At 42.8% G+C, this 23138-nt stretch overlaps 2 protein-coding genes across 3 annotated transcripts; both read right to left on the bottom strand.

Annotated features, from left to right (window-relative positions):
• Positions 1-1115: 1115 nt before the first annotated feature.
• On the bottom strand, positions 1116-2771 carry gpx2 (glutathione peroxidase 2). Its single transcript, XM_023802423.1, has 2 exons — positions 2348-2771; positions 1116-1659 (listed from the first exon to the last, which is right to left on the bottom strand). Exons 1-2 carry the CDS (start codon positions 2567-2569, stop codon positions 1306-1308), a joined length of 576 nt encoding a protein of 191 aa, XP_023658191.1. The 5' UTR covers positions 2570-2771; the 3' UTR covers positions 1116-1305.
• Positions 2772-4066: 1295 nt separating this feature from the next.
• On the bottom strand, positions 4067-22700 carry rab15 (RAB15, member RAS oncogene family). 2 transcript variants are annotated; one of them, XM_023802420.2, is made up of 8 exons: positions 22277-22700; positions 11355-11387; positions 8401-8461; positions 8197-8257; positions 7917-7994; positions 7698-7787; positions 6750-6815; positions 4067-6558 (listed from the first exon to the last, which is right to left on the bottom strand). In XM_023802420.2, exons 1-8 carry the CDS (start codon positions 22398-22400, stop codon positions 6400-6402), a joined length of 672 nt encoding a protein of 223 aa, XP_023658188.1. In that variant the 5' UTR covers positions 22401-22700; the 3' UTR covers positions 4067-6399. The 2 variants fall into 2 exon arrangements, with proteins under 2 accessions (XP_023658188.1, XP_023658189.1); XM_023802421.2 differs by lacking the exon at positions 11355-11387 and having other exon boundaries at positions 22277-22692.
• Positions 22701-23138: the final 438 nt, after the last annotated feature.

Genomic DNA, 23138 nt, shown 5'->3' with positions numbered 1-23138 from the left:
GTAACTCACCGTCTAACAAAGACGGTTCTTCTTAGTGTGCCAGGTGGGTGGTTTTTTAATTAAGGCAACAGCTCAGGGAGGCAGTGGGAACCACAGTGTGAAGCCAGAGAAATCTCCCGTTTTTCCTCCGCGACTCCCTTTGACTATTTACCCCCCTGCCGGAGCTGCTGACAGCCTAGCACAAAAAGCAGTGGATTCTGGGTAAAATATCCAGCGCGATTGTATCTCTTGATCATGGACTGTGAAAGGGTGGCTCGCTTTCTAAGATGCATCATTTCCAGGTAACTGAATCGGAAAAAATCCACCGAAATGAGGAAATTCCAATTTAATTTCAACGCTAGGGGTGTTGTGTGAGTAATATAGCTAAATTAATTCCTGTAATTAATTTCCCTGTTTTATGAAGGTTGGCGAAAAATATACAGACCAACAAGGGCTAAACTATATAGGCTAACTGGCGCCATCTGCTGGAATAATGGCTCACGGTTGTGATCAATGTAATACGGTCCCTTTACAGAAGGGGTGGGAAATCTTACCCAGAAAGGGCCGCTGTTTATTCGAGTTTTTGCTGCAACTATAGATTAGATTACTAATTAGGCCTACAGGACTGATTGCCTGAAGAGTCCTCACATCTGGGTTTGAACAGCTGACCTAAAGGTTACCCCAAAAACCTGCATAACCTACACACCGGCCCTTTGCGGATAAGATTGGCCCCTGCTTTACAGTTATATTAAAATGAAAATACGGTTTTCTCTGTATCCCGATCTAATAATTCAAAGGTGCTTTGAGAGTAGTTACAGTAATATTTATAAAATATGGCCAAAGCTTCTTTTAAATGGATGCTTTATAGCTTTCATATTAATGTCGCTTCATGAGTATACAAAATATTTTTCAAATTTGAGTGCCTTCATTATTTGATTACAAGCGGACTACCTCATTGGTATTAATACTTACCTTCCAGATCCGCACCGCTCTATAATTCCTCATCTACAAAGAAGCAAGGAACAATTAATGTGCATAATATCCTTTTACGCCGTTATAAACGTTCGATAATTAAACCAATAATCGTGTTTTCCCGTACAAACAAATCCAGATTTTGAGAGTTGTTTATTGTCAAATTAAAACGAGAATACATAAAGTGTACCAATGGCATAATCCATATCTCTTGAGTCTTTATAGAGCTTCGGACATTATTCCCAATTGAGTTTAGAATATTATCTTCATATAATAAATCTCAAAAGAACGGAAATGCCATCAGTAATTTGTCATAACTGAAAAATTAAGACAAGTAACAAAGATTTGCGTCTCCTAATTTTTGGTTAGTTTTAAAAGTCTTTGGATGTCTGGCTCGATGTCGATCGTCTTAAAATTTTTGCTGTATCGTTTAAATGGCTCTCCTTCCGGGCCGATTAAAAACTTCTCGAAGTTCCAGGAGACGTCTGTCCTGTTGATTGGGCTCCAGATGAGAAACCTCGGATCTTGTATTAGTGTAGTAGGCTCGTCATCGGGATAGGGAAGTTTGTCTTTCAGGTAAGCGAACACCGGATGCGTATTAGATCCATTCACGTCACATTTCTCAAATAAAGTAAAGCTCGGCTGGAATCCTCCCCCAGGGCGCACGTGCATAAGCGAGTTCAGGATCTCCCCATTTGTGCAATTTTCCTGTAAAAGACATAAATCCATTTGCATTAAGAACATAAGAAATTTACAAACGAGAGGGGGGCATTCGGCCCATCAAGCTCGTTTGGGGAGAACTTAACTAATAGCTCAGAGTTGTTAAAATCTTATCTAGCTCTGATTTAAAGGAACCCAGGGTTTTAGCTTCCGCTACACTAGCAGGAAGACTATTCCATACTCTACACGCTATGTAAAGAAGTGCTTCCTCAAATTTGTTTTAAAATGTTCTCCCGCTAATTTCCACTTATGGCCACGAGTTCTAGTAGGCTATTTAAACTAAATATTGAAATAGCCATTTGGCTGAACAGCATCCAGACCCGTTAGAATCTTATACACCTGGATCATGTCCCCCCTTAAGACATTGATGGTAACTTTTGGATTAGGAGATAAAGAAATAATAAAGGATCAGCCTTTATTATTTGTTTGGTTTTTAACTGCAATACATCTTGTTTGTGGTTGCATTTTATTATTATTATTATTATTATTATTATTAATATTATTATTCCTATCACAGGTTCAGAGGCTTAGCCCGCTGAGCCACACGTTATCGAAAGCTCGTCTCAGAACTTATGAATATAGTTCACAAATATTGTTTAACTGTCTGTAGTAATATTAAGTCATTCAAATAAAATTATCGTTAGAATTGCCTTTGACTGACACCCGCCACACTGACCTGGTACCCGAACTGGTTGCATGGAAAGCCCAGGACTACAAACCGGTGGGGGTATCTGGCCTGCAGCTCGTTGAGCTGGCCATAGTCCCGGGTGGTTGTTCCTCAGAGCGAGGCCACGTTCTCGATCAGGACCACTCGCCCTCTGTAGATGTTGAAATCGACGGACTCCCCCTGCAGGGTCGTCGCACGGAGATCGTAGAAGGTCTTAGCGATGAAGGCCATAACTTCAGAGGTAAGATTGCGGGAACGGCCGCCTGAATTTCTGTCCTTTAATAGCTCTCCTTACTACTTCAGTGCAGCTGAAAGTCACCTGACTTGAGAAACAAAAGTTCCCAACTCGGTGTCGAATGATGCCGCGGAAAGCCGATACTGACCTGTTACCGATACTCCGGAAATTTAAAGTTTGGTTGGGTGTTCTTCTGTAAATTGTAGAGCCTCTAGACTAGAGTATGAATCCATAAGCATCTATTATTGAATTATACTCCCACTACGCCAGCTATATATATGATTTTTTTTTTTTTTATCATTTTCTCGTACTATATAATAAAAATACGCCTACACTACTACCGCAAAATTCTACGGATGGGTAATTGATCTATGTCAGAAACCCTCAAAATGATTTCTACCTAATATCGTGTACATATGCTTTTATATTTCAGTCACTACAGTGACAGAACAGCAAGTTCACACTGTATATGAATGCATCCTGCTGATAATCATCAGAATTCTTCTGTAGAAATGAAGTCATAGCCTGATTAAGCATAGAACTACCGTTCGGCTTATACATTTCCGATTCATCACTTCATATTGTAGAGTTTAAAATTATTATGGCGACATTGACCTGGGTCAATATTTTAGGCTGGGACTGATTTATTTACGGCACTGAATTGAGAAACAGCTTGATTTTAGTGCTTCAACATCAAGGGGAGTATATAGGCCTAATATTGATACATGAATATGAATCATGGTTACAATATGAAACATCTTACAGATTCAACTGGTAAAGCATGAGTAAACACTTATGTAAACCTAGAGCATTTAACCACTCAAACCAGTCAGGTGTCCTTCGTCCTTAACATTGAGACAGGGGATGATCTATAACTAATATTTGATAACAAGGGCTGGTCACTATGACAATGGATACATTTATAAACATTTCTTTGTTTAGAACAGAGAAGGAAAGAGTTCGATGGGAATCATGAGCTCCACATAGGAGTAGATGTGGTAATTCTAAGACGGGGATCATTTTCTAGACCATAAAACATTTATCCTCTCATTAGCAGCTGGGTGACTGATTTTGTTCAATGGATCCAAGTGGAACTTATCCTCATCCGATCTGCGGTGAAGCTGGACTACAGACTAACACACTGAAGTATATGTATAATTCAAAGACTGCAATTTATCTCCAGGTCACTTTCATTACTTCTTGTGCTTAAAAATCTGGAGAGGGCAAACATGGCAACAGCTTATAATATTGCTCCCAGTGCAAGTTTTATGCTTGGCATGTTTTTAAATTAAAATCGAATATCTCACCTAATTAATTAAGAATTTATATGCATGCAATTTAAATAAAGATGACTTCTGGAACTAACAAAGTGGCTAGTGAGATATTCAGGATGAATTTTTACATTTTAGGATTAAATTAATATGACAAAATTGGCTGTTAAAAGCCATGTACAACAATTTTAAAAATACAAAATGCTGTTATACATACATAAATAATTCTCTCACTACTATTTATTCAATAACATTTGCAAATAAAATTCTGTAAATTCTTTTGAAATAAAATTCCTCAGCACACATACACCATGAGAAAATTGAAATATCGTTTATAAACATTTTTGAATAAATCAGACGAGCAGGGACAACACAAAGCTACATTTTGTATCCACAACCTGATTCAGTTCATATAATATATATGATTCATGACAAAACTTGCTTTCACATTTTAATTTACATAAAGGTACAATGCAATGTTTGTAAATAAAATCTAGGCCATCGGGGGGGGTGTTGCACGAAGCAGGATTTCTCGGTTAGCTGGGTTTAACTTAGCTAGAAGTCAAGATTGTCCAATAGAAATGCTCCTTACCTAAGCACTTATTGGACAATCATGAGTTCTAGCTAAGTTAAACCCAGATAACCAAGAAATCCTGCTTCGTGGAACACCCCTCTGATGTCATTGGTTGCAAAGTTTTGCTATATTTCTCATCCTTGCTCAGTTATCAAAGGTGAACGAAACCCTCATATAAATATTTTGCAAGTGCACTCCAAACAGTGAAACAAGACACAGGATGCCACACAAGCCAATGTAAACAGGTAGATCTTAAAAGAGAGAATTGGGGTTTAAAGTAAGCAAGGCAAGCTTATGCGGTATTTGCAACCAACTTCAGCAGGGTAAAATATAGAGGAAGTTTTATGTAAACACTTTACCAAAATAATAATAAACATATACATGACAAGCATAAACACTCAGACCCTGCATATTTTTTTACATAATTAGATCTGTTTTTACATACATGAATATTCAGCAAAGGTATTAAGCAGTTGTAATCTCTGTAGAGTGTTTATTCTGTGTAAAAGAATATAGATCTGCATCTTGAATCAAGGTAATTTAATCTTTTGGCAGAGGAGTGAAAAAGAACTGCGTTTAAAAAAAACTGGTTCGTTTTCTTCCACACGACTCTACCAAGCAGGCTTGGTTTTCAGTACTTCAATAATTCATCTCAGTTTTCTGCCCTCTCGACTGTACAAAGTATCTTCTTTCACTGTCACATTCCAGTTGAAAGACTGGGAAAAAGTGAAGTTATCCAGCATAGCAAGACCCTGGAAATGACCCAATGAAAAAATAAAGATATTTGAACTTATTAAACTATAGCTGAACATATACAAGGACTAAACCCGAAACGCATATTCTGCTGAGCAAACTGGCATGGATATCTCAAGGATTTCGGACATTTTAATACTATAATGTAGCTTTTTCAGCAACTGTCGGCACTAGGAAAAGAAGGAAAATAATGGAACCTACATATAACAGTCCTTTCCAGGAGACAAAAAAAAGCTGTTAGTCGGACCAGAAGCGGCTTCAAACACGAATTAAGCTTCACAAAATTAACTAGTTGCATCTATATTGATAATTATTTTTATATAATGTTTCACGTAATACGAGTAGCCAACTATTGAAAACTGGCGAAGTGTGACATTATGATGTTTTCTAGAAAAAAAAATATCTATAGGAAAACAGCAGACTAATCTACTCTGAAAGTGTTTTGGCAAAGCTTGTTATTTTGGTTCTAAAACTGAAAAAGGGGCGACCGATGCCATGATCGAAGTGCTGGGACCTAGTAGGCAAAAAATAACATGAAATTATCACTAATGCATACTGAAGTTGCCAGGGTAAAGATGTAAAATATGATATTTAAAGAAAAGTCTCAATATATTATACAGCATTCTACTGCATGCTATATAATATTACATCTGCTAGATTTACATTGAAATTCCGGGGGGGGTGAAATTACAATACTCCAAAACGCGGATCCTAGCTGCGCTGAAACATTTTTCATGGAACAACTTGAATTATTCGGTTCTTGCAAACGGATCTAGTATCCATATTTAAGGGTATCACAGAGACAAACGGATAGCAGATGTCCCCAGTATCAAAACGTCAGGACGAAACCATGAGTGTGCCGAGAGACTGCTGCCACCTAGCTGTGAAATCTGTGAATTACATGAGATATACTTTCATCCAGCATGAGATTGAAGAGGTGCAACAAATGTAAACGTTTCTTTACAAAAGAAAGGAAAGCACCAGCCCCTTTGAGCAAGTACATATGAACAATAAGGGTTCATAAACAAAGGAAAGAGGAATGGTTAAAGGATTTGAGGAACATATGCATTTCAGAAGTTGCAGCAAATGAGATAACCCGCTCAAGATAACGTCACAATGTTTCCACAATGCTGCGAGAACGTGGTGGGTCTATAGCGGCGAGAACGTGGTGGGTCTATAGCGGCGAGAACGTGGTGGGTCTATAGCGGCGAGAAGGCCACCCAGCTCCCTAACACCAGCAGTTCTTCTGAGAACTGTTGTCGACATCAGCCTGGTGCTCCTCCTCCTCTAGATCGGCGACAGAGAGCTCCTCGCCGAAGGGAACCCGCAGGACATCCAGCTCCTTCTTGTTGGCTTGCAGCACCAGCTCCGTCAACCGGGTGAACGACTGCAAGGCAAAAGGAGGGTGGGAAAAAGTGATGTCCACCATTACCAAATGCTGCAAGCTTGAAGAACTAATATTACACCTTGATGAAGTGCGTAGTCTCTGACGAAATCCTCAGAATGACGAGCAGAATCGCCCTCGACTGAAGGCCTTACAAGTGCAGCAAGCATTCTGTCCATGGGAATCCTACTTACCTCCTTAATGTTGTAATTGGTACAGGCACTTGTCTCAAAGAAGTCCATTCCGTAGGTCTTAGCAAGCTGCAGGACCAACAACAGTCAGGACAATGGGCTTAAGTTATACCTGGAACTAACTCCATGTCAAAATGTCAAATAAAACCCGTACTTGATGCTGTGCAAATGTACAGATTTGACAACGAATGAGAGGACATCGCCAAACTGCAGTATACCATATTCCCGTAATACCCAAAATGCGTAGTTCAGATCATCAATAAGCTTTTCTATTTTTAAGCTGTCATAGGAAACAAAACTTAACAAGTTAGCAACTTAGCAATTTTAATGATTGTTTCATTATTAATCAGTATACATTTTAAAAATGTTAAGTTTATTGCCACTGCTTTTGCATGAGCTCTGCACACGCTACTGAGCCACTCATAATCATTCTCGTCCTTGCTGATGGACTCACCCATAGACAGTGTGGTGCATTTGTGAGAAATTTAACAGAAATGAGTCATGAGGATGAGAAAAGAGAACTGGTCACCAAAATACATTTGCCTTCCACAACATGGAAATATTATTGGATTCCATAGAGACGACATTGAGCAAAAGCAAGTGATCTGGCAGCACTGCTTGGTATCCGTTGGCACAACTCATGGCAACATCAGCATCTAATTGAACAGACTCTATCTGGCAACATTACCAGTTAATTCAAGACTGTACTGATAGATAAAAATTTGACTATAGTTTATTTTGTGTAAATTTTTATCTCTTTATTGCTTGATATCTATCTCATTATTTATCACAAAAAAATCACATCATGGTAATTTTTTATTGTGCAGCCCTACTGTATAAGCAATTATTTATATACCACGCTGAGTAATGTGTTGTTTCATGCTTTACAAATTACCTGAGGTAATAACAGGCCGGGGTTGCTCTGGTGCTCAGTTTGAGAGTCAGTCCTACCTTGTTCCCCTGTTCAGTGGCCACCTGCCTCTTCTGATCCTCGTCTGATTTGTTACCAATCAGGATCTTCTGCACCTGATCTGGGGCATACTGGGACATAGAAGAGGGGGCGGGGGGGCGGGCTATGAGTGCTTTACAGTTAATGTGGAAGTTAATACCAGTGCCTGCTGGCCCCAGGAGGGTGACACAGGACTTGGCCGATGTTGTGGGTCTTCTCACCTCATCCACGTCGCTGGCCCACTTCATGATGTGCTGGAACGAGCGCTCACTGGTGATGTCATACACTAGGAATATCCCCTGTCAGCATACAGAGGCAGGGGGTCACCACGATTTGACTCCAAACCACAGGGGGGCAGTGTCATTACAGATGTGTCCAATTTATCTCAGTTGTAAGAGAAAATGAAACATAAGCCAAAGCTGTGGTTTACTGGCATCCGTTTTGCAAATGGATTGAACTATTCTGCAATATAGAGGCAGGTATGCGCTCTTATGAACTCACTTGTGCTCGCCTGTAGTACTGCTTGGTAATAGTCTGGTATCGCTCCTGACCCGCGGTGTCCCTAATGGACAGACATAGAAGTGTGATTTAGTTTACATGTTAGCTGTTTTACCAGAGGAGACAACAAATAAAACAAAATGTAAAATACAACTAATTGTATTAATGTAATCTAAATCTAAAAAGGCTCTGTTGTGTTTCACTCACCATATTTGTATTCTCACTTTGAGGCCATCTATTTCCAAAGTCTTCATTTTGAAATCCACTCCTGTGACAAAACAGAGCCTTGGTTACAGTGATATGACAACCTCAGTTTCCGGGAACAAATTATTCAAAGTGTGCTATCCATAAATGTTTATTTGTTTTAGCCATATAGCTTATTTTAATGTGGGTTGGTGTCTCGAGCATGGTTACATCTTTCATTCTGAATACGGTTCTCATACATCATGCTATAAAGAGCCCATGGCTTTAGTTCGTTGCAAGAGTCACACCAGCTCACCATCTATTGGCTCAATCTGTAAAGGAAAATGGTTAAAGGCAAGATGGCCGCCAAAGCTTGACTCTCCTCCTTTCCTTTAACAGTTTCCATGGAAACAATTCCCTTCTGAGAATTGTGAGCAGATGTAGCATGCTGAAGCTGGAAGGATATACGTTACTCTTCTAACTGTCTGACTTCAGCTGCTCAACACCTTAGACACCAAGACATCATTGGCAGTTAGGATTAGAAAAGATGGAGGAACTTCAGTTGGTTCTGGCACAACATGCTTTGGAAGCTGTATTTTGCCTAGGCTGCAGCAGATCTGCTAGCCGTAGGAAAAGCCTTTTTATTTTTTTGATCATCTTTACTTTAGAACAGTGTTTCCCAATCCAGTCTTCGGGGACCCACAGTCGGTCCATGTTTTTGCTCCTTCCCAGCTCCCTCCCAGATAGTCCACATCTGAGCTGGGAGGGAGCAAAGATGTGGACTGTCTGTGGGTCCCCAAGGACTGGATTGGGGGAAAAAAAAGAATGACAATCCTGTACATGGCCAGCATGTGGTGTAATAGTTAAGGAAACATGACCTGATATGGACTGAGTGGTAATGAACTCACAATAAAACATACAGCAAGATTAATGCCTAGTTGGCATTTACAGCACTATGACACTTTGAACAAGCAAATAAATGCACTGCGGTTTGACAGCCAAGCAGGGAAAACCTTTATGCTTCAGAGACTCCCCAACAACATAGTCAGTCAGAAATTCAGTTTTTTATGCCTGAGAAACATAGCTAACCCTTATACTGTGTTATCACAGTATAGTGATGATTCCTGAAGTGCCAGATGTCTGAAAATAGACAATTAGCCTCGACACCACAACTAAGGTTCAGCTAAGCAGTTCTCTCCATCCATCCTGTCTGTGGTAGTGGATCCAGACGGACACGCTGTGTACACTTGTGTTGTGCGCGTGTTGCAGCGGTTGTTTGGGATTGCTTGGGAGTATTTGTATGTATGTGTGGTAGTACAGTTTACATTGGTGGCTGTGTTTTTGCTTGCTTGTCCTTGTTAATAAACAGTGCGAATGTTACCCACAGTGAGTTGCAGCTGCAGGTGTCGCGTGAGCAGCATTTTCTGTCCGCGTAACTTTGTGACAAACACCCGTGGGGCAATATTATTTAACATCGGTAACGTTAACTAGCGCCAGAAAAGGACAGTTGCTCCTGAGCTTTGCTTGGTCGCCAGTCAGGGCCAGTTGCACATTTTCCACTCCGGTAGGGGACGGTGTCATAGTGAGCTAGTTAATTATGGGGCCAGCTCAGTGTTGTGTTTGCAAGATGTTTGCGCTTCTGGATTCTTGCATCCAGTCGGACTTCACCCGCAAGCGATGTCAGCTGATGGACTCACTCAAGGTCAAGGTTTGTGACCTTGAGGAGCAACTGGCTCTCGTCCGACAACACAGAGTTAGAAGAGATAGTTAATAAGCCTTTTAGGGAGATAGTGGGTACGTCACAAGCAGGGAGGGGGGACAATGAAGAACAAAGAGTTGGGTGACTGTAGGTCATAGATGTAAAAGAGGGGCATACACACTTTACAGAGGCGGTATTCCCTGAACTGAATGTGTCAAACTGCTTTCAGGTGCTTCCACCTTGAGAGCTGGAAGAGACTGGGGAGGCAGGTGAGGCCTTGGGCACCAAGGAGCCCCCTCCCCCCAGGAAGAGGAAGATTGTGGTAGTAGGGGATTAATTATTAGAGGTGTAGACAGTTATATGTGCACATGTGACAGAGGGTCCTGTACGGTGTCTTGCCTTCCTGGTGCACAGGTAGGGTACCTTCCGGATCATGTGCACAGGTGGGGATCCAGTGGCCGTGGTGCATGTTGGCACCAACGACTTAGGCAAGGGTAGGAGGGCTGTTCTGCAGAAAAAATTTATAGAAGTCGCAGATAAATTTAGAAGCAGAACATCCACGGTGGAATTCTCTGGAATACTTCCCGTGCCAGGCGCGAGCCAGGCTAAGTTGGCTGAGATAATGAGATTAAAGGCTTGGCTCAAAGGGTGGTAGGGTAGGGTAGGAAAGAGGGCTTCAGGTTTATGGGGCACTGGAGGACCTTCTGGAACAGGTGGGACCTGTTCAAGCCAGATGGGTTGCATCTGAACCAGAGGGGAACCAGTGTATTGGAGAGGCGTTTGTGTAGAGTAGTTGTGGAATGTTTAAGTTAGGGACTGGGGGGGCAGGGAGTGTAGTTAAGAATATAGGTGGAGGGAGACGGAAATCCCCAAATAATAATGAAAGTGGGCTCTGTAAAAGGTCTACCCTTTGCTACCCTTTCTAGTCCATAAGTACTAGAAACAAAATTGAAGATTTAGAGGCTTTTATTTCATCACTCTTATGACATTATAGAAATAACAGAAACATGGTTGAGTGACCATGATGTTCTGTAGGGACTGGATAGGCAAGAAGGGGGGTGGTGTTGCAGCATATGTAAGAAAATGTGCTGGCAAAGGAGCTCAATGATAAAAGTACAGAAGCTGTATGGGTATAACTAGATGCTTAAAACTCAAATGGGCTAATTGTTGGTGTTTGTTATAGAGCACCTAATGTAGCTGCAGAGGAAAGCAGAACATTATACAGCACTATCTGGATTATGAGTAATAAAAATGATAGTCATGGGTGATTTTAATTTACCTGGGATACAGTGGGTCATAGTCTCTGGCTCTCCTGTAAATGAAATTGAGATGGTGGAATTGGTACAGGATTGCTTTTTTTTATTCAGTTTGTTAAAACCCCTACCAGAGGGGAAGCCATTCTCCACCTTGTCTTCTCTAATAACCAGGACACGATTGGAAAATTTGTGGTTTTAGAACCACTTTACAGTACTGATCATAACACGGTTAATTTTGAGGTTAATTTTAGTGTCTGAAGAGCAAAGTCCAAAACAAAAATATACAGTATTATGAAGGCTAACTTATGAGACTGAAACTAGAAACTGTAAACTAGATGGAATTAAATAACAATTTTTTAAAAGCACATTACACTGCAAACACAAGAGGACATCATACCCGTTTCCAGCAAAACAAAATCTAGGAAGGTGGTTGACTACTGAATTTAAGAATAACATCAGGAGGAAAAGGGATCTGTTCTACAAATGGAAAATAACTAAGGATGTCGGGATAAAGCAGGACTAAGTTTACAGGCTGATTAAAAAAATAATATCTCGCTGAGAGGAATGCCGTAAGGAAAACTACACTGAATATTTTAACTCCAAAAGAGCTCTAAAAGCTGAAATCACAATTCTGCAGGATAGTAGGGGTCTTATAGCTGAAAATGAAATTGATGTAGTTAATGAGTTTAATGTTTTGCACAGTATTCACTGTAGAGGACGAGTAACATACAGACTCATTACTAATCCATTGTCGTCTAAGACTAATATAAGTATAATTGAAGCTGATGTGCTACAAATTCTAGCTAAACTAAAAATAAATAAATCACAGGGCTCTGATGGCATCTTACCTATAGTTTTAAAAGAGATGAGAGGTATTATTTGCTGACTATTAGCCTTACTATTTCAGAAATCCTTATCTGCTGGTCTGGTACCTTCTGACAGGAAGCATGCTTATATATTCAAAAAAGGGGGATAGATGTAATCCATCAAACTATAGGCCAATTAGTTGGTTTATAGCTAATTTTCCAGTTATGCAAGATAAATTCAGGTTCAGAATACTTTATTGACCACATAATTTCCTCAGGGATCAACAAAGTATTCTGAATCTGAATTTAACTTGCATAACTGGAAAATTAGCTATAAACCAAGCAAAAATGGTAGATTACCTGGATTCAAATAACATTCTGAGGGATAGCCAACATGGATTTAGGAGAGGTAGATCCTGTTTAACTAATCTTTGAGGAAGCTACAAGAGAAACTGATCAGAAAAAGGCCTGTGATGTGATCTACTTAAATTTCCAGAAGGCCATTGATGTTGTCCCCCACAAATGGCCCCTGCTTAAGGTCAAAGCAGCAGGGATTTTAGGAACCATAGCAGCTTGGATTGAAAACTGGTTAACAGACAGGAAGCAGCGGGTAGTTATTAGAGGCACAATGTCACAGTGGGCCTGCGTTCATAGTGGGGTACCGCAGGGTTCAATTTTAGAACCACTGTTATTCCTAATTTACATTAACGATATTGACACCAATATATCCTCCTGAGACCCCACCCATTCATTTATGTCCATTGTAGTGGACATTTTGTTTTTGCATCTATCTTTTCACTCATGTAAGGAAACCTATTTATTCCTGTTGTACACTAAAGAGTACATGCTGTGAAATAAAAAATAAAAATAAATTTGAAAAAATCTAAATTGTCTTATAAGTTGTCTTATTTCCTCCAAAGACAAATAACCTTTTTTCCTCGGGTCTCAGGAGGATATACAGTAGACTGGTTAAATTTGCAGACGACACTAGGATGGATGGCTACTGAACTAGCGGCACAGAGGCTACAGTAGGATCTTGATTTAATTAGTGACTGGGCTGATACCTGGCAGATGAAATTTAATGTAGACAAATGTAAGGTGATTCATCCAGGGAGCAGAAATATAAAATACAGATATTTAATGGGTTCCACTGAAATAAACGTAGCTGGGCATGACGTTAAACTGCATCCGGCCCTGCAAGCGGTCCTCCAACTTGCAGGGAAACAAATTTCTTTGGGTGTTGGTGGGGGGATTGGCACTCCAGCCATTGTAAAACAACTGCTCAATTTAAACAAGCACGATACTCTTCTGCTCTCCACGGGAGTAGCTCTGCTGTAGCCGCCTATAGGAAGGCTACACGCACCATGAAGGGGACGGGGGAAAGCCTTCGGGAGCCCCATTCCCGGACAAGTCGAAACCGTCGGAGAGCCAATAGGGTCAGGCCTGTTGGGGATCGGGGATGGTGTGGTGCTGAGGGTCCCAGTTTGAGGCGACCCATCCGGGTAGGTGTGTGGAACGTCTTGTCTCCAGCAAGATGACCATCTTCCTCTGCTGTGGGGGGAGATCCATAAACTCTGCGTTTCGGAGGCAGCACTCTCTGAGGTATGCAGAACGGGGAGTGGCCAGATCTCTGTATGCGGGTATACATACTTTTGGTCTGGCCAGTCTGATGGCTGCCATACTCAGGGAGCAGTTGTTGCTGTAGCGGATTGGCTCCTTCCGGTGGTGTCTGATGTCACTCCTTTCAACGATCATATTATGAGACTCAGGCTATGGCACTCCTTGGGTGTCTTGTCTGTTGTCTCAGTGTATGCTCCGACCGCAGTAAGTGAACTCTCATTGAGGGACACATTTTACTTGCTTAGTGGTTGAAGGGTGCCCATGAGGTGACACTCCTCTGGTCATAGGTGATCTCAATGAGACCACTGACACTGACAGGACTGGCTATGAAGGTTGTATCGGTCCCAATGGGTCTGGAGATCTGGCTGAAAGTGGCTCCATGTTCCTTGACTTTGCGAAAGGTCAGGGGCTGCGGGTCGCTGGATCCTGGTTCCAACGCCCTGAGCCACATTGTTGGACTTGGTACTCCAGTACTGGTGGTGCAGCAAAGGAGATCGATCACATCCTCGTGAGCAGATGCTGGTGGCTCCTGCAGAACTGCACGGTCTACAGAAGTGCCCAGTTTGTGAATTCTGACCACAGACTTGTTGTTGCTACTTGTTGCTAGACTTGTTGATTCAGCTTAGATCCAGTAGGCTACCACCTACTAGGAGTATGAGGCTGGACTTGTTTCTGATGAGTCTACATGTAGTTTGTGTGAAGAACTTGCAGACCTGGGAGTGACTGTTGACTCTAATGTGATGTGGGAGACCTTCCGTGATAAGACCCTGAAGGTTGCCAAGGGTGTTGCCAATGTTCCCTGAAGTCGCAGTTGCAGGAGTCGCAGCGCACGACTTGGTGGCAACTCAAGTCTGTACCGGGAACTGAGAAGGACGACTGTGAGGGCTCTGAGGGCAAATAAGGAGGCATTTGTTAGACGAATCTGTAAGCAGGTGACCCACATCTTGCTTACAGAGGATTCGAAGCATTACGCACATCTGAATCTGTTCCTTGGAGACTTGTAGTCAGGGCGGGTGATGGAATGGTCCTCACGGATGACACTGCAGTTGTTACCCGCTAGGCCGGCTACTTTGAACAGCTGTTTAAAGCTGACTCTCCATCTAGGATGTTGGACATCTCTGGGTCCAGGGTTCTCGAAGCTGATCCTCCCATCAGCTGTGAACCACCCAATCTCGCTGAGATTGCACGGGTGGTGAATCAGCTGGGGGTAGGGAAGGCCTTAGGGATCTGTGGTATCTGGGGTGAACTTCTCCAGGCTGTCCTCCTGGCATTGCAGGCTATCTTTGCTTCCATGTGGGTGTCAGGCGTCATCCCAAATGACTGGAAAATGGGACTTGTAGTCCCAGTCTGGGAAGGGAATGGTGATCACCTGGATTGCGGAAACTACAGGGGGATAACACTGCTTTCATTGCCGGGTAAGGTCCTTGCTAGGGTCATCCTTTACAGGATCCGTGATCACTTGCTTGCATGTCAGTGACTGGAGCAGTCTGGTTTTATGCCTAAGAAGTTGACCGTATCCTTGCACTGAGGGTTCTCATCGATTTTCATAAAGCGCTCGACTCAGTTGATCGAGTTGCCCTGTAGGACATCCTGAGACTTTGCTGGATCCCCCCAAAGTTGCTGGATGCCATAGCCGGGACTCTGGTACCGTGAGTGCTGTGCAGAGTGGAGGGAGAACCTCTGCATTCTTCCCAGTTATTTCTAGGGTTTGCCAGCGGTGTGATCTTGCTCCTACTCTGTTCAATGCTTGTATGGACTGGGTGTTGGGCAGGGTCATGGGTTCAGCAGCTGTGGGGCATCCGTTGGTGAAGAAAGATTTACTGATCTTGACTTTGCCGACAATGCAGTGATCTTAGCGGAGTAAATGGAGGCCCTGGCATTGGGGCTCTTGATAGACAGTCCGAGTGTCTGGGATTGCGGGTGTCCTGGATAAAGACCAAGATCCAGGCATTTAATGACTTCTTAGGCACAGCCATCAGTAATGTGTCTGTCTGCGGGGGGAGAGAGATGTACCTACCTTGGCAGCGACATTCATGTCTCTGGTGACTCTTCCTATGAAGACAGCAGACGGATTGGAAGAGCGTGGGGGGTCATGAGGTCACTAGAAAGGGGTGTGTGGCTCCCGATATCTTTGCAAGAGGGTAAAGGTCCAAGTCTTTAGAGTCCTGGTGCTCCCTGTCTTGCTATATGGCTGTGAGACATGGACACTATCCAGTGAGCTGAGACAAAGACTGGACTCCTTCAGTACTGTGTCTCTTCGGAGAATCCTTGGGTACCACTGGTTTGACCTTGTGTCAAATGAGCAGTTGGTAGAAGAGTCCCGAATGAGGCACATTACCTGCACTGTGATGGAGCGTCAGTTACGGCCATGTGGCACGGTTCCCTGAGGGTGATCCGGCTCGCAGGATCCTCGTTACTTGTCCCAAGTGGCTTGACCAGGCCATGGGGACACCCACATAACACCTGGCTGCGGCAGAGGGATGGCCATTTCCGGAGGGTGGGACTGGACCATGTGTCTGCCTGGGGGATTGCTGGCCAGGATCCGGAGGACTTTCGCCGTGTTGTGGGTGCAGCAATGCTCCCCAACTGACCTGACCATGGGAAAAACCTTGATGTGTATCTTGATGCTTCCATGTCCTACTCTCATCAGTGTGGGGAAGCAATTATAAGGCCAATAGGATGTTGGGTTACATAGGTGTGTAGAGTTTAAGTCCAGGGAAGTGATGCTAGGATGATACAATTCCTTAGTAAGACCCCACCTGGAGTATTGTGTGCAGGTTTGGTCACCGTACCGTAAAAAGGACATTGCTGCCTTAGAATGGGTTCGAAATAGACCAAGAATATTTCTTGAAGCCCTTAGAGGAATGTCTCATGAGGAGAGGTTAGCTGAGCTGAATCTGTTCAGGCGCAAGCAAAGGACACTAAGGGGGGACATGATCCAGGTATATAAGATTCTAACGTGTCTGGATGCTGATCAAACAAATAGTTACTTCAATATTAGTTCAAATACAAGAACTCGTGATCATAGGTGGAAGTGAGCAGGAAAACACTTTAAACTGGATTAGAGAAAGCACTTCTTTAAACAATGTGTAGTTAGAGTATGGAAAAGTCTTCCTGTTAGTGTAGTGCAAGCTAAAACCTTGGGTTCCTTTAAATTAGAGCTAGATAAGATTTGAGCTTTGAGCTATTAACTGAGTTCTCCCCCAAACGAGCTTGATGGGCCAAATGGTCTCCTCTCATTTGTAAATTTCTTATGTTTTTACATTAGAAATCCATCACAGACAGTCCAGGCCAAAATCCGGGCAGGAAGACAGATTGCATTCCTAAACCGATGGACCGTGGTGGGGGTTGCCTAGATACAAACAGCCCTCAGACAAATATGGCAGGTGGCCTTTTCATTTGTGTGTCAGGCCACCTGCAAATCATGTGCAGCTCATCCCCAAAAATGAAATTAGCATTATTCACTGCTGGAGGCTCTGAAAAACATGGACGGTGATGCTGTTCAGATGAACATGAACATGAGATAACAAAGGGAACTAGTAGAGAACTCTAGAAAACTCTAAAACTGTGAGGTACACAGGATAAATGACAAGTTTATAGTGGCTAATGTGAGCCTTCTGCTGGGGTACCATCAGCATCACAAAAATGCAATAGAGAGAATAAACAAATTCATAAATTACAGGACATTCATTAAAAGAGGAACTACAAGTTTGGCACAGTGGGTAAAAAGTATTAGGATTAACTGTCGCTATTCAACCAGCAGAGTCTAACTGCTGGAGCCATGGACTTTAATATCTCAAAAGCAAATAACTCATGTAATAAGTTAATGAAGGACTTAATTATGTACTGTTTATATATAGTCACAGCTGTTATTTACATTTATGAAACGGTCCAGGCTCGTAACGGGATTGGTTCTTCCACAGGGCATTGGAGTTCATGCAAATGACCCCAACCTGCCTCTGGGCAACACCCACCTGGACACCTGGTGGAGCAGGTGTGGGTGAATTTAACATAGGCCACGCCCCCCACGATGCTGCCTAGGGGGCGTATGTCAGCTGGCCTCCTCTCGGAGCGTGCAATAGGCCGGAGGGCACTTGGAGTTTCCATAACGGCTGTGAGAATTCATTTCTGCTTTTGGGGACTGCAAATGAAGTTAATGAAGGACACGGAGACATGAAGGAAGGACGTCTCCAGGAGTGACAGGACTGGCCAATCGGTTTATCATCCTGGCTCTGATGTGCTAGGGGAGCACATTAAGGGAGCGCGTTCTTAAAGGTAATTTTGTTTTAGTCAGCCCCAGGGTCGTTAAGCTTACCCCTTGGATAAAGCGAGGCGCCCTTTTCCTGCGCGCGGTACATGACGGATATCCTCCCCCGAGCACGCTCAACACCTTCAGCACAAACAGTAGTAATTGTAAAACAACATTGCGGACTGCCAGTAAGGTCACTGCCCCATGGCACATGGCTGGCATTTTGAGCCGCATGCTGCTTGTGCGCCGCTCACTCATCCGCTGGTCCTCCAAAGGAAACAAAACCTGCTTCTCACTCACTGACACCACCTCTCCTCTTATCTGACTGTCGCCTCACTGGCTTCACAAGTAGGAGGCGCTATTCAGCATGCAGAATCCCCGTTCTCATCCATTCTAAGCCTGCAATGCATTGCCTCTCAATGCACACTTTCGAAATTGGAACACGTTTTTTAATCGATATCCATCTGTACTAGGTTCATCTAAATTTTGAAATAAATTTTGTATTAGTGCTTCCTGCGAAATTCCAGTTCAGTTCCCAGCCCGACCCCATCCATACTCCTGCCTGCAGATTTCATGTGTTTGCATCTGTGCGGTGCTGAGTCATACCGGGTGAAACCATCCCTGAGCTAGGAGTGACTTCTCCACGTTCAAACCCCAGTTTAAAATCACAACCCACCCTGGTGTTCTGGAGCCAGTTTCCAGGACAAGGCTCTGAAAGCTCTGAAAGTGGTTGAGCTACTATGGAAAAACAACATGATGGGTGGGGGGGGAGGTCAACAAAGTACCTTATGGAAGGAACATCTTCTGGATGATGTAGATTACAAGAAACATTAGCATTCTCTGTTCATGCTACAGGCCTACAATTACAATGAAGAACACATGGTATTTAGCCCTGACAATGAAGCAGGGGAAACTTTTAAAGGATGTGATTTTTGTGTTCTGTTTGCCCATTGAGTTATTCATGTTGCACTCTGGGAAAAAAAAAAAAGTTATCATGTTTCAAAACCCTAAGAATAGATGGAAAGTGAAACCAAACCAATCAGCTGTACGGAAGGAGGAAGGTCATTTCCCTCATCGCCATTACAACCACGGGAGTGACAAGTCTAAAACGCCCAACCACTGAAAATTTAGGAAAGTAGAAGTTGGCACATTGAAGAGCGGATTTTCATTTCAAAGGAAAAGCTCTGTCAATCTGCATTGCGGCTGGACTGCGAACTGGAAACGGCCTTGGGTTTCTGCACTGAAGCAGGAGGTCTGTGCGGCAACCAGGAAGCACCGGTATCCCAGCCCCAGGCTAAGCCTTTGGAAGATAGTGAATAACTCAGCTGGAACTTACGGGCCTCCATCCATCACGGTGGTGAAAAAAGACAGAGGAACTCTAAATTAAGCCAGCAGAGTGTGGACGCAAGCTTTTCCAATGCCTAACGGTGCACTGCAGGCTCTGGGCCTCAGAAAAGTCCATAAATCCAACAGGCCCCTCCCTGCATTGAATGGCAGGGGTGGGGGGGTTGGCTGCTGATGGCCACCAGAAGGGGTCCTGATGAAAGGTGAACTGATGCTTTCCAGGGCCCTGGGGGAAATCAGTCATGGCTTCTGCCTAAACTTGCCTAAATCAATTTCATCATCACCAACCACCTCCATATCCATACTACATTTCCCAGAATGCCTTAGGCACGACCAATACACAGCAACACATCCATCCATCCATCCATCCATTTTCTATGCCTGCTTTTCCTATGCAGGGTCACAGAAAAGATGGGTGCAATGCAGGGAATAACCCAGGATGGGGCATCAACCCATCGCAGGACACACACGCACCATTCACTCACATATTCATACCTATGGACAATTATGGCAACCCCAGCATTGTTTTGGACTGTGAGGGGGCTAAACATCATTAGAGAATATTAGCGATATTACAAATATGCACAATGTTATTTAAATGTATTGTTATTATAACCAAGATCTAAAGGAACATACCATTATACAGTACAGCAATACATCCCAACACAAAGAACATCAGGGGTTACATGATCTAATTGAAAAGGGAGGGAGAAAACCAAATTAATCAGTATTATTGAAGGCTTGTAATTGACAACAATTTTGTCACCAGAGCAGTATTTAAAGGCAATGGATCATACCATTTCTGCATGAATAGGGACCGTCCTTTATGGCAGGCCCATACACATACACTGCACTGTTTTCCATTGGACAGTCTGCCCCTCGCTGCTTGAATGCAGTGGGACCCCCAAATAACCTACAAATGCTCAATGATATTTACAGTGCCCCACTATTCATTTTCCAAAGGCACAACACGCTGAGTAACTCTTGTCTTACTGTCAGTAGTTTTCACCTCGTACCTCCTACCTCAGACTCAAAATAAACAATTATTGCTAACACACCCATGTCTAGTTACAGGCAGTAGCCTTACCTGGCTTGTATTCCTTGTTGTTATATTCATATAAAAATAGCTTTAGTTCTGTAATTATCTTGTTGAAGTGTTTGTACTCTACACCTATTAATTTCACTCCCTTTGTTACATGTTACGTCTGATCTCAGAAGTATAATTAAGGCACTTGAAATGCCAGCATGATTTCCTTGAGAGTCCAGACACCGAGAGGGTCGCAGCTGGGCATCAGTGCCGCTACAGCCGCGGCCCAATGGTGATCGCTGCGATCAGGCTGAATTTGATTGTCATCTTGAATACGTTATGGAAAAGCAGGGAGATTAGTTCACGGGAGTGGACCCCGAGGGTTATAGTGAGATTAACCTGTGGAACGTCTAACATGCGAGTCAGATGAACCTGTCACCCGCTGGTTGATTTAAACCATCCGAAACCCTGTTATGCTCTATGCCTTAATAACACATCGGGGTGTATCTGAGTTCATCATCAGAATCCATATAATAAACAGGCAAACATTTTTTCCCAATAGGCCTTGGGAGTCTGAAACTTTCCTCTCATATTCTGATCAGTCCACTTTCGAAAACCCAAAACCTCCTCTTCTGCCAACGAGCAGTCAGTGATTTAAGAGGCTGTCCAAACATCTCTCATAATGCAGGGGTATGATGGGTGGGGGCGACCAACTGCTTACAACCCAGAAGAGGACAGAAAGAATACAGAAAAAAAGACAGAGGGATTAATAGTCTTCTTATATCTAAAAGTCCACCCATCATGAATGACAGTGACTTGCTTTCCAGTTTAGACTGTGGTCTCGACCATGCCCTCTGTTGCGTACCCTTGCAGGAGAAGCATGTAAAGATTTATTCCAAAGCACAGTCCAGTCAATTCAGCTGAGGGCTACAAGCAAACACAAGTTACCCATCAACAGACAAACAATATAACCTAGAAGAAAATACATTTGCCCAGAAATCTCACTTGTACAGTAATATTTCTCTGTTCCATATATAGTCATAACAAGAAATAGCTACCATTTTTTTCTCTGTCTAAATCACAGGTGCAACTAACACGGCTTGAGGTGATATAGAACGCATGAACTCTTATAAGAATATAAATCATGGCAGCTAGAGTCAGATTTTGAGGTGATCATTTTCATCATGAGTCCTTAAAGAGGAACAACTGTTTCTTGGTGGAGTGGGTGGCACCCGTTAGAAACCAAGACTCTCTAATAATGGGCAGCACAAGATAAAAACTCTCATATCAAACTCAAGCCAGTCAAAGAGCGTCCATGCCTTCATTTCCAGCACACCTCACATTACGCCTTCCTCCGGCGGAACCTTATACTTCATTAAAACACCTCAACCTTTAAAATGCAGTTAAACCTTACATAATAAAATCTCTGAAAGGGGGCCTCGTCTTCCTTAAAGCTTTCGACACGGAGAAGCCGTGATACGGTGAACAAGAAAAGTACGACAGCGAAGTCTTCCTCAGACAGACAAGTGTGATTTCAAGCCAAGGCAAGTCTACAATGTACACAAGCATTTGGACACTTTTGTGCTATTGTTCCTGTGCCTTAAACATTTAATCGTCATTCCATTAAGCAAAATTTACACGTTGCCTGGCAGAGGATAATGAAATACGATACATGCTCGAGGTTAAGATTTAACAATGTGGCAGCTGATTCCAAAACAAAACACCCGGTGCCGCTCACGTAGAAAACCTGTCACGAAATAACCCATAGACATCACTGGCGGTGCACTGTACAAATGACGGTACGTATAGTAAGACATCAAAACACTTAGCTGGGAAATGATGCAAATCGAACGACCGATAAAATGAATTAAGACACATATGATGAAAGAGCTTGCTTACCGATTGTGGAAATGTGTGAAGAATGAAATTCATTGTCCGTGAACCTGCACAATAAACAGGTTTTCCCAACGCCGGAATCTCCAAGAAGCAGCAGCTTGAACAGCACATCATACTGCTTGGCCATAATGTTAAACCCTGCAACGGATCTCTAATCCCTGCCCATATCTGCAGAAATGCAAGACGAGCTCCCCTCCCTCCTTACTGCTTCTCCCCGACGCCGAATGCGTTTTTTTCTGTCCTACACAAAAGATCGTTGTTTGCTGTATTTCCACCAAAGGGGTAGGGCTGGATCCGGGCGCCCGACGCTTAGACCAGCGTGAGGCGTTAGGGATGGGCGCTGTGGCCGCTGTGGTTTGCACTCCGCCAACAACGTATTCAGTGGGAGGGGAGGCAGTACTTGGGGTGCAGAGTAATTGCGTATATATGTAATATATGATGTATATATGATGTAATATATATCCATGTAAATATCTCAAAAACTATAACAAGGGGAATAATCACATTCCTCACAAAACTACAGCAGTATAAAGTTTACAGCACTTCCATTCTATACGAGATAAAAGTCGTGAGTAGGGTAATACTGGATTTGCTTGTTATTACTATATAATCATCACACCGAATAATCAATACATAAGCCATTATACAACGTTGCAAGACCTCGAAGTTGTTTTTTAAGTCTAAAACCAGCTGGTTTTAAGTGTAACTTTATTTGTCCGTTGATGACTTAATCGCGCATAGCAACACTCTGAAAACAAGATAGGCTAATGTCCTAAATCATATTATAATTTCTGATAAACTTTCATAAAACCTAACCATAATCTAGTGGCCAGAATAATGCTTATATGCTGTGTGAGCATCACAA

The sequence above is a fragment of the Paramormyrops kingsleyae genome, chromosome 14 (assembly GCF_048594095.1).
Source record: "Paramormyrops kingsleyae isolate MSU_618 chromosome 14, PKINGS_0.4, whole genome shotgun sequence".
In the NCBI taxonomy this organism is placed as follows: domain Eukaryota; kingdom Metazoa; phylum Chordata; class Actinopteri; order Osteoglossiformes; family Mormyridae; genus Paramormyrops; species Paramormyrops kingsleyae.
The sequence above is the reverse complement of the archived record's forward strand: the minus strand, read 5'-3'. Positions and strand labels throughout refer to the sequence as shown.